This window comes from Gadus chalcogrammus, chromosome 14 (genome assembly GCF_026213295.1).
Source record: "Gadus chalcogrammus isolate NIFS_2021 chromosome 14, NIFS_Gcha_1.0, whole genome shotgun sequence".
Lineage (NCBI taxonomy): Eukaryota > Metazoa > Chordata > Actinopteri > Gadiformes > Gadidae > Gadus > Gadus chalcogrammus.
The window spans coordinates 22,585,394-22,597,893 of record NC_079425.1 but is presented as its reverse complement, the minus strand read 5'-3'; the positions used below and the strand labels follow the sequence as shown (position 1 = coordinate 22,597,893).

At 47.6% G+C, this 12,500-nt stretch overlaps 1 protein-coding gene across 1 annotated transcript in view; it reads right to left on the bottom strand.

The window, feature by feature from the left end:
• Positions 1–7,055: 7,055 nt before the first annotated feature.
• The window catches only part of LOC130403934 (protein unc-13 homolog C), a 109,308-nt gene continuing 103,863 nt past the window's right edge, over positions 7,056–12,500 (bottom strand). The window contains exons 31-33 of the mRNA XM_056608482.1: positions 10,478–10,570; positions 9,308–9,467; positions 7,056–7,341 (exon numbers count right to left, since the gene is read on the bottom strand). Of these exons, the coding sequence (XP_056464457.1) occupies positions 7,056–7,341; positions 9,308–9,467; positions 10,478–10,570 (539 nt within the window). The remainder of the gene's footprint in view (positions 7,342–9,307; positions 9,468–10,477; positions 10,571–12,500) is intronic.

The window sequence follows — 12,500 nt, the reverse complement described above, 5'->3', positions numbered from 1 at the left end:
TCAGTACCCCAACGGAGGAGTACTCTGGGATGAGTACGGCTCAGTAGGCCCAGTCCGGAACACGCCCACTTTTGGCGGTGGAAACGAGAACTGGCCGGACCTTTGCAGACTGAACCGACCCGCAACCGCCGGTGGAAATGGGCCATATGAGGGCAATGCAGTACTGGGACTGTGCAGGCCCAGATCTCCGTAAGGACAATGGAGGATGGGAGTGTGCTGTCTCTGTCCTGCATAAGGGCCATGGGGGACTGAGCAGTCCCGAGCAGGGCCAGAGAGGGTCACACAGTTGCCGTCCTTCGCCTTGGCTTTAATGAGCGACCAGACCAGAGGATCCACTTCAATGCTGCTGAAGTCGCCTCCGCCCTCCTAACTTTACAACTGCAGGGAGCGCCTTTGTGTTTAATGGATCCCTCCTCCGTGTGACCGTAGGAGCAGCGCTCTGTGTGTTTAATGGCAGGAGTGAGGGCAGGTTCCACCGAGACACAGAGTGGTAATTACACAGAAGCAGAGTGGAGCCGGAAAGAGGGCAGCCCACCGCCAGGTCTGCCCACAGTCACGTGCACATGCATGTGCATGCACGCACACACACACGCATACATGCACATCAAGACATGCGCACACAAACACACACACACACCACATATACGCATGCATGCACATCAAGTCACGCACACAAACGCACTGCACACGCATACACAGGCACACACACGCACACAAATACACACACACACACACACATACATTCCACCCATGGTTGCAAATATTCAGCAACCACAGACACAGACACACACTGTCGAGATACACACCTGTTTGCAGTCATGCACATACACCTGGTCGAACACATACCACAACTTTTTTCTTTTCATATCATAAAGTTTGAACATGAACACACACAAGAGCACATTAAACCCATGCACCACATATACAACCTTGATTCCTAGATATCTACACACACACACACTCTTACACACACAGACACACAGACACACAGACACACACACACACACACACACACACACACACACACACACACACTCACACACACACACACACACACACACACACACACACACACACACACACACACACACACACACACACACACACACACACACACACACACACAGAAACACACACACCTCCCTAGACACAAAGTCAGGGATTTATTAATGCAAAAAAAAGGGAGAACAGTGAGGTTCTGGAAGCAGGAGATCAGAGTGATATTAGATAAAGGGGAGTGTGTGTAGTGTGTGCAGGCGTGTAGTGTGTAGTGTGTGTAGTGTGTGCAGACTTATCATGTGTAGTGTCTAGGGTGGAGTGTGTGTGTCTCGAGGCGTGTAGTGTGTGCAGGCGTGTAGTGTGTGAGTGTGTTATATGCGTGTATTATGCAGGCTTGTAGTGAGTAGTGTCTAGCTTGTGTGTATGCGTGTGAGTGCGTGCAATAAGCGTGTTCAGGCTTGCAGTTTGTATTGTGTAGTCGTGGGTACGTGTGTGCGCGTGTGTGTGCGTGCGAGTAGTGTGTGCAGTCTTGTAGTGCGTGTAGTGTGTCTGTGTGTGGCAGAGGGTTTACTGGAGTGAGCATAACCAGTAAGAAAGGCATGCTCTGCAGGGGAAGAGCCACAGGGACAGGGAGGTCTGTCCTTTCGAGAGAGAAGCAGGGGAGAATCCATAGTGGTTCACAGTAATGAAGAGTTATTAGGAAGTGTGGTGACAGATACGGTTTGGTTATGTAATGCCATCAACTCGCTATAGTATACAGCACATGTTTAGTTTTACCCAGAGATGGATGGCTCTTTTGAGTATGGAAGCTACCCATAGCAGGGCTGTAGTTCAATTAAATTTGCAGTTTGTTTATGCAGTTGCAAAAAATATAGAATTCCCAACCCAATGGCATTGAGGTAATAACAAGGTATGCTGCATTTCCAATCAGAAATAACCAAAGTCGTTATGATTGACTGTAAATAATAACTGTCTGGCAGGAACGCAAAAATTACTATCCTGGTCTTTATACGCCGAGCTTTATTAGCTATATTTATGAGCTTTATATGCTAACTGGGTACCGTTTCTCAAGGTGTACTGTGAGCCCAGGATGTGAACTAGACAGAGAATGTCAAGGATTGGGGAGCAGAGACTCACGAGAGAATCGTCCGTTCCAGTCGAGCAGGTTTATCCTCTCAGTTGACTGGAAAACCATGAAAATATACCAAGGCAATCGCAAATATACCTGCAAGAATATGGGTTTTACATCACCATGTGGATGATAAAAATGTGTCCTTGTTCAAATATTCTCAGAGCCAGTGTTAAAACCGTCAGATCTATTTTATGGCTGTCCTAGTTGTAATTATACCACAATTAACAAGCCGTCATTAAACAGACCAGACAAGACATTGTCATTAATAATTCCACTTGAAATTCAATCTTAAGTTATTTTTTACTGCTCGCAATGCGACAATTATAGCTTGCTTCTAACAATGCAAGCCATAATATGTCAGGTCTGACGTCCTTTGTACCTTATGCTATATTTACAATCATTTTATGAGATACTCTAATACCATTAGGGAGGGGGGGGGGGGGCGCATGCAGTACAACTTAAGGTTACGGACACGACTCTGAGTTTGTTAAATCACAACGCTGATGTCTCTGTCTCTGTTCAGAAAATGATAACGACTCGCTGCCCTTGTCATATCCTTCCAGGTCCATGTCAATATTGTTGACGCCGTGCCTCTCAACAGACAGCGTCCCCGTTTTGTATTTCCAGGTCAGCCGGACAAACCTCGGTGCAGTGAATGAATAATGTTGCCCCCTCCCTTGAGGCGTGCCCCATCAATCTTCCCGCTGCCCGGATAAATAACTTGGGAAGACGGGGCAACTTCATATGAGGGTGGCGCTCTCAAGAACAGAACGCTCTTTAGAGTTCAAATGCTGTTTTTGTAAAACAGGCCTTTTCAGAAGCCTGCGCAACTCCCATGTTGAAAGATACTACTCAGACACTTGAAGAAAGAAAATTACAAAATAGAGGTGTGCTAGACAAAGAAACGGCTCAAATTGATTTGAGCCATAAATCCTAACAGATGGCACCTGGGTTTGGCGATGTTCACGGAATGAGCAAACAGGGCATTGGTAGGACATCTGCTGATGCCTTTTTGTCTTTGACATTTCTAACTGAACACTGTCTGCATCCGCTGCCAAAAAGCCCTGTGCATTGCTCAAAGCCCCAGGTCAGAAAACACTCCCTCTCACCTTCATGTTCGACTACCAGCTGAACAACAGCAGCTGAACAGCTGAAGCCATGGCTGAAATGAATGGTTTGTCCACTGCTGTTTATTTTTTCTTTCGTATTTATTCTTCATTCTTTGATTGATCAATTGTTTAACAGCAGTATAGAAGCACACACAAACACTGCTTTTGTAAAGTGACATTGGGAACTTAGAAAACTGTATTAGTAAAACCTCAAAAACATAACTTTCAATTTTTTACATGCCCATGCACACAGAATCAATAAAGAACTGAAAATGGCTTTGCACCATCTCTCTCTCTATAGCGTTGTCCTTATTGGAAATGCAGTATCTATAAATACATGCATTTTGCACCCCCCTATACCTTTGCTCAGCCACCTACACAGTACATCCCCATCCATCTTACCAATGACACTTCACAATCCTTTACGCAAGAGGTCACACTGGGAAAAAAAAGATGTCGGAATGTGGACAAAGCTGGACAGAGGGCCTACCGATACATCAGACCAGGTAGCTATTAGTCTGCTGTCTTCATTGATATTTAATACTAGTAAGTACCATACTAATACGAATACTTACATATACCACATTGCCCCGTGTCTGTCTCTGACAGATTCCCAGTTTCCCAGGTTACAAGTTCTAACGTCTTTCTCTGCTAATTACCATATGGCATTTATAATACGAGATGATGATGCCGGATGACCTCTGGAAACTCCTCAGGTAATACATCTGCTCATCGGGGACAGCGCAAATAAGAATCTGAATACACAAGGTCAAGCTTCCTGGAGGAATTAATTGTGGACGTGCACACAAACAGGCACACACAAACACACGCACACACACACGACACACACACACACACACACACACACACACACACACACACACACACACACACACACACACACACACACACACACACACACACACACACACACACACACACACACACACACACACATACACGCACACACACACACACAAACATACACACACACACAATGGACCCCATCAATTATGGGACCCTTCCTCTGGGGTCAATTGTACCATTAGTTTGTCTGTTGAAATGTGCTGGTGATGTTGACACAACGTTTCCTGGAGGAAGCGAATGAGGGGGTCAAAGTGCCAGAGGTCAAGAGTTGATGGATATCTGCCTCTTGGCTTCGGCTCCAGAGAAGGTGTCCGCTTGCCCCCTGCTCCTCGCTCTGTCTTCCCCAGGTCAAGTGTCCTTCCCTGGGACGTGTGGGCTGGTGCTCCCTGGGACTGCAGTATACTGGATCTCTCTATTCATTCTTAACGACTTATGGGGGTGGGGGTGCTTCATTGTGCTCAATGGCTCAAGGATTTATAGATGCATTCTATATATTACGAGCTCTAACAATAACAATTCATACAAAACTATGAATATGAATGCCTTCCACGCATGGCCCAGGGCCCACTATTGGGGAACACAGCGTGTGTGCATGCTTGGTTCAACACACAAGAAACAGGATTACAGTCAATCCTTTTTATCTACTACTTTTTCTGTGTTTTTCTTTCTGCTGGCACCAGAGAAGTCAGTAAAAAAGTAAACTATATCAATTATTTTCCACCACTAACACAGTGTATGGACGAGCCAGCATCTATTGGCTGAAAGCACTGACATCCCTCCAAGGTCGCTTGCTAGAGAGATGCATTGATCACAAACTACGGATCAGGAACAGAAGTAGGTCACTACTTTGAACTCTGCATGCTTATTTTCCTTTGAATTCCCCAACGGAATTTAACTCACAAGTTTTTGTTCCTCGAGCCTGGCTTACTCTTTATTCTATTATCTTTGCTCTGGAGCAGGGCAACATGATGGTGTTAAAGTAAAGGACAATTGACGTTGACAAATAGGCTTTACCTTGGTGGGCCTGATGGTGGCCTGAATACATGGTGTCCTATGGCTCCAACAGGGGCCTGACCGGAATAGCCTGTCTGTAGACCCTATTCGATTTGGTGTGTGTCCCAACATACCCTCGATGACGTTATCTCTTGCAATGGAAGCAAAGAGCAGTAGAAAGGTTCTACTGCTCTTTGCAGTAGAACTACTACTGCTCATACTGAAAATCAAGATCAAGCGAGCTTTTTCCCTTCTGCTCCACGGAAGGTTTTTGTCCTCCATGAGCTCAAACCACTTCAAATGGTTTCTCTCACAGGATCTCAACCGGTGTCTTTTTACTTTCACGTACAGGATGGTGGCTAGTTTGATTCAATATTCATGAAGGTGAGAAATATCTGTCGGGATACGTGTGTAGTTTGAGTCATCGATTGCAACATGAAAGAAACCGAGACTTTTCGTACAATATCTCACTAAATATATTTACATGACATACAATTCGCCATCAGTGCAGTACATAGGAATGTTGCATATTTACCAAATGTTAGACTCTTTCCTTTATGAAGAAAAATAAAATCAGATGACAGAAGCTGATGTAACTAATTTCCAAAGTAACATGTGCAACTTTCATATTGGTTAACAGCTTCACGATAAAATCAAAAAATAAATTCCACCCTATCCACAATCAGATATGTAGCATTGAAAAACGAAATAGATCACATGTACATATATATCTTTCATATAGGTAATGGGTTGCGTTTGTACAAACATTTTATGTGACTTTGGCAGTTTCTTAGGAACAAAGTAGAATCATAAAATATGGAATATCAAACTATCAAACTGTTGTTGCAATGATAAAGATGGTTTCCCTTCCCAAGCGCATGTTCACAGTGGTCATTCAGAAAGGCTGGAAGCAGATTCGCCAAACAGGAATGGGAAAATAATAACGAACAAGAGGAAGGAAAAAACGAAGAAAATAAAAGAATTCCATCCTTTCTGCTAAGACTGTTAGCACTTGGAGGCTGTTATTGTTGTCATGGTTATAAAATTACAAACACCTATGAAGTTTTACATAGCAGTCATCGCCGTTGTTTAAAAAAATGATCTTTTTTTTTCTCTCCCCAGGTGTACTTAAAATACAAAGAGTTTGGAGGAGGCCAGAGTGTAGTACCCTGCCCAGTTGGGGGTCACGGTGGGGTCACGCCAGGAGACACACGGTTGAGAACGGGACATGCACAACAGTGCTCCATGGAGGACACATGAAGCAGAGAACCGGGGAGGGGGGTACAAATGAAAGGACTCGTCAACGATTAAAACGCCACACGCCCAGAGAATGACTTAACACCGCACCAAATAATCGAGCAAATTTTCAAACATACTAAGTTCACCATCATTACTATACGTTTGTTTTGTTTATGTTGATGTTTTTTTGTCTTTTTTTTAACTGGTTTGGCACTTGGAACAAATCTCTGTTCAAAAAGACTAAATGTTGTACAAAAGGGTATTTTTATCTTCGTCTCGTTAACATAACTCGTAGAATATATTACTTAATAGGAAGCATACGTTAAGTAAACACTTGTACATACTTGTAGTTTAAAATGAACATTCCAACAGATGTTTTACGCACATGCACAAAAACAAACAAACACGTTTCTCTCAGCCTCTCCTCCTCCTCTCTCTCTCTCTCTCCCTCTCCTTCTCTCTCTGTCTCTCTCCCTCTCTCTGTTTCTGTCTCGATTGGGGCGTCCTCAAGCACTGATTGGACAATGGATGTCTCCTAATGTCTCCAGAACGTCTGGATAGGCCGGCTTCAGAGGTAGGGCTCGCAGGGCCTCTCTTCTCCCTCTCTCTGTCTCTATGTCTCTCTGTCTCTAGCACGGGGTTAAGACAACACAACGCTTTTGACACTGCATCTCGCAAACCCAATCCCCCCCCCCCACCCCACCCCCCTCCTCCTATTACGACACTTCCTCCGCTGAGCGGACGTCCGTCTTGAGCCGCACAAACTCCTTGGCCACCTCGTCGTTGGTCCTTTGCGACAGTATCCTCATGATGGTGAGGCCCGTGTCGTCCATGGAGATGCTCTTGATCAGGGGGTAGCTGGCCGAGCAGGTGGCCTTGTCGGCCAGCTCCCGCAGCTGGATGACCGTCATGCCCACCACGCGGTCCTCGCGCGCAAAGCAGTAGTCCTTCACCGACACGTGGAGCTCGTAGGCCTCGGGGCCGTGCTCGTTGCTCAGGATGCTGCGGCGGCGAGGAAGGTGGTGAGGAGGAGGAGGAGGTGGGGGAGGAAGAGGGGATGAGGAGGAGGAGGGGGAGGAGGAGGAGGAAGAGGAGGTGAGGAGGAGGAGGAGGTAAGGATAGGAGGTGAGGAGGAGGGGGTGATGGTAGGAGGAGGAGGTGGAGGAGGAGGTAATGATAGGAGGTGAGGAGGAGGAGGAGGAGGAGGTAAGGATAGGAGGTGAGGAGGAGGAGTGGATGGTAGGAGGTGAGGAGGTAGTGGAGGAGGCACAAGGTTTAGAAAAGGAGGTTGAGGTGGAGGTATGAGGTCAGAAGGAGATGGTGGAGGAGGTAAAAGGAGGTTGAGGTGGAGGTATGAGGTCAGAAGGAGAAGGTGGAGGAGGTAAAAGGTTCGGAGTAGGAGTTGGAGGTTCGAGGTTAGGAAGAGGAGGTGGAGGAGGTGGAGGTGGTACAAGGTGAGAAGGAGGAGAAGACAGGAAATTAGAGGCACAAAGTGATGCAAGACATGAAGCTACTGCAGTGTCAGCCTGAAACTCTGCGCAAGACTACCACAAGGTTACAAGTGATCTTTTCCCTGCAGATCTTAGCATTCTCTAATGCAATGGGGAACTGGAGGCTGTGTTGTTTTTCTACATCACTGCAATAAGGAACACTCTAATGAGGCGTTCACTGCCACCGTGCTGCTCTATATTCCAAACCGTACCTATCTGCATTTCCCAGCATAAACCCGGCGGTGCGCGTAAAAAAAAGGTCTCACTTAAGAGGCTTGAGTGTTGCCTCGACTCTGACACCTTGCTTTGTTCACAGCGGCAACGTATTATTTACCAGCGAGGGGTTAGGGGAGGGGTGGACGTTTTGGCAGGGAACGAACGTCTCATTGTGGGCGTGACCGCGGCGAGACCACTCAATCGGGGTTAAGGAAGTAAAACAATTGTTTTTTATTCGCGGGGAGCGGTGATTGTTAGCCAAGCCTTTTCCCGCGGCTGTTTTCTCATTATGCTCAGCGAGTTAATGGCTCCTTAAAATTCAAACAACAAAGCCCGGGCCGTGAATCCATACAGCGTGCAGTTTTGAGCCCCGCATTGATTACAGTTGAGTAACAGCATAGTCTAACACCGCTCCACCTCAGCGATTAGTCTGGGCGCGACGGAGAACAGAATTACAGTGTCACCGGGGAGTCTGCGTCCATACATTACCGGGCCGGTCGCCTGTGCGCCCAGCGGCGTCTCATCGACACGCCGTGGTGTAGCAGCGTCACTACTCGCGGGCCACACTAATGCGCCCACTAGCACTCACTAAAGGCTACGTTATGGTACCACGTCAAAGCCACGCCACGACCACGCAGATGGTCCGACGCAGGCGTGAGCCGGTGTTTGGTTCTGCGTCTGAGTTTTACTTAGCCGACCAATCACAGCCCTTGCTGCCGCGTTGCCTCAACACACTCTTTTTGGATGCGCACGTCAGGCTCTGTCGATGGATGCAAGGAGGACATAATGGGCCGTAAACGCCCTTGCGTTGCGTCAACGTCCAGCCATAACTAAGCCTTGAGCACCCAATGACGGCGACGGAGGCCTCCGTGAAGAGGATGAGGGAGTTTATTGGTTTGATCACGACGCTGCGTTGGTGCTGAGGTGTTTGTTTAACTACGGATCTGAATTTCAGGCTACTTGAGCCGAATTCCAATTAACGATTTTTTTTAATAGCGTGGTGGCTAGGGTGCTCGTCTCACAGCCAATAGACCACGAGGGTTCAATACCCGTTCACGCAGTCCACCTCGACCGATCGCCCTCCCGCTCGAGCGATCTGTGTCTGACGTCGTTGTGTGTCCCGTCGGATGTAGAGCGAAAGCTGAACGACGAGCGCGTGATTCGAACGGGGTAAGACCGTGACGACAGGTTCCGACTCAGTACTGCTGGAAGACGACCGCATTCATCGAACGGGGGAAGTAGACAAACTTTTTTTTACTCACTATTGGAATGTTTCGTTGTACTTTGGTGACCAGTTGTTGTTCTTGGTCTTGGTGCTGAACTTGCGCTTCTTGTCGGCGAGGTGCGGGCCCACGGCGTTGACCTCCACGAAGGGCCGGAACATGGCGTTGGTCTGCCAGCTGAGGTTGTTCACGCCCACCACTGGAGGGAGCGCAGCGGGGTCAGACGTTAAGGAACAGTAGAGGAGGATGAATCACTTTCTGCCACTCATTTAAAGTTCCTCTTCATGGCCGAAGAGCCGCGAGGAAAGTTGGGCACATTGTTGATGCGGTAGGTTTTATAAATAAAGTGGACACCAGACGCTTGGTGTTCTTCAGCAACAATAAGGAAAAGTAATTAGGCCCACACTGACACTGTGCAGCTCTGGAAGCCAACCTCACTTCCCTTTTTTTCTCATTCAAAAGTTAACATAATGATGCAGCAAGGCTGACTGCAAACTTGGCTCCTTATGTCTGGGACCAATGGACACACTTGATACTCAGGGATAAAGGAGAACAGAGTTCAAAGAAGGCTTTGAGAATCAAGCGTATTCACTTGAAATCAGCTTCAATGCTCAAACTTTGGTTTGCTCCTCTATACATTGTTAGTATGAGTTGTAAGCTAACAATGTAAGAATAATGCCTGTTTAAATGACACATATTGGCATTTCAATGTATGCTGCAATGTTTTGTCACGCCATGTGTTTACTAAAATACTGTACAATTCTGGTACAGATGCCCAAAGCAGCGATATGCATGTTTTCAATGAATACCTAATAAATAAAATATATAAAATGTGGGGCTTTTCCATATTCATAGCCGTTTAAACAGCATATAAATTCCTGTTTTTTATATTGCTTGCACAATTGTAGTAATGACGCCTTCTGTTCATAATGTTAATTCCTTAATTAGCCTGTGCTCATCACACCCTGTGGAGTACATCAACAAAGGAGAACGGTTAGAGCAACAACAACTGCGCCCACGACTGCAGCAGCGAGACAAAAATCGTTATTTCCTCTCTTGGTCAGGGGTTCGGCCATGTTGGTTCAAATGGGACTCGACCTCTGAGTCTTAGGATCTCAAACGGATTCACATTTCAACCAAAATGGCCAACACACCCAGCAGCTTGGGAGGTAGAGAAATGGGTCGGAGGGGGGGGGGGAAGAAGCTCACCCTTCACGCTGACTTTGTGCTCCCCCGTGCCGGGGTGAGAGACGAGATCCACTTGCATCGACACCTCCCCCACCGATCCGCTGGAGGACTGACCTGGACACACACACACCCACAGAACCATGGACCAGGGAGAGACACCGAGGAGGCCAGAGCAAACAGAGAAGAGAGAGGGGGAGGGAGAGAGAGGGAGAGAGAGAGAGAGAGAGAGAGAGAGAGAGAGAGAGAGAGAGAGAGAGAGAGAGAGAGAGAGAGAGGAAAAAGGGAGAGAAAGAGAGTGTGAGAAGGAGAGAGCGAGAGAGTGAAAGTGAGAGAAAAAAGGGAGAGAGAGAGAGAGAGAGAAAAAGCGAAAGAGAGAAATAGAGAGGGAGGGAGAGAGACAGAGAAAGAGAGAAAGGGAATGAAAGAGGGATTGAAAGCGTTAGAGTGAGACATAAACACGCAGGAGATTTAAGCTAAATGTCAAATCGCAGGGGAATCATCCCTTCTGAAGAGAGACATTTCATTTGGAGGTCGTTGTAGCATTTTGCTGCTCTCATTAAGGGCGCCATGTCCCATGGGCTGTACACCAGAGAACACAATAAAACAAATAGAGAGAGGAGAGGCCTCTGTACTGCAGCAGGCAGGTAGGGATCAATCAGGTAGAACCAACGCACCGAGTCACGGCATCACACAGACCTTGCTAAGTCTTCAGGCTGAACAACCGCAGAAAACCACAGATGAATACATGAATATTTTTGGGGAAGATAGAACAATACATTAAACGACGCGACTGGTTTGTCAAGTTCAACGGGCCAAAGCCATCGGCCGTGGGCCATGAAAATGCAACAATGCAACAGAGATAAATACCGGGACATTGTGGCAGATGCTGACAGAAAGCGTTGTTGAGTGGAAAACCAGCAAAGACCCGACTCAACTCAAGCAGTGGCATGTTTGTTTTTTAAACCGGTGCCGTGTACCTTTTTAACAGCCAACCCAAGTCAACACATGCTTGCTGTCTGACGCCTACGGCCTGCTTAAACCCTTCTCTAAACGAGGAAAAAATAAGAGCTTTCCGTCTATTCCCCGGGGCCAACAGACCGGGGAGCTCAGCCGGCCTGTGGCCTCTATCAGGGGCTGATGAAAGGCGGGGGGGGGGTGATCTCATCGCTTTTCAATATGTGTCAGTCTACAAGTGGCCATGACGGCTAGTGATGAAACGACACTCCTGATTGGTTCTAATGGACGGGGGAGGGGGGAAAGGGAGGAGGGGGAGGGGAGGGGGGGCAGGGCGGGGCAGACCCCATTAAGGTTCTAAACGTCTGGGAAATCATCAGGCCATTGACCGCCGCGAGCCACACGCGGCCGGCAGACGGTTGGCTCGGCAGGAGCGTCTAGAGCGAGCGTTCCGTATCGACGGCCGAGCAGAGCGCGGCGTTTGATCAAATCGAAGCCGAAAAAGCCTCGGGAAAAGCGGAGCGCCAGAAGTGAGGGTGGCGTGGCGGGTGGGTGAGGAGCCACAGCAGCCAGGGCGGGCGGAGGGATGCGAGAGAGAGAGAGAGAGAGAGGGAGGGAGCTGCTGATTGATTCTATGGCGGTGTTTAAGAAGCGGGGACGATAAGGGAGCCGCGTGGAGATGGGCCTGTTGTTGTTCGCTTCAGGTTACCTCGTTCAATTTCTGTAGCCCTGGCGAGGGGAAAAACTCTTTGTGCATGGTCGCGTGCGCACACACACACACACACACACACACACACACACACACACATAAACAACATACAATCGCACCGCAGTCACCATCACCTGCAAGGCAAACCATTTCAAACACATGCGCAGGCACACACACATACTCACACACACACACACACACACACATTGTCACACTAACACACACACACACACACACACACACACACACACACACACACACACACACACACACACACACACACACACACACACACACACACACACACACACACACACACACACACACACAAACACACATATTTCAGTGTGTAGAAAATTGGCATTGCATCATGTTATCCGT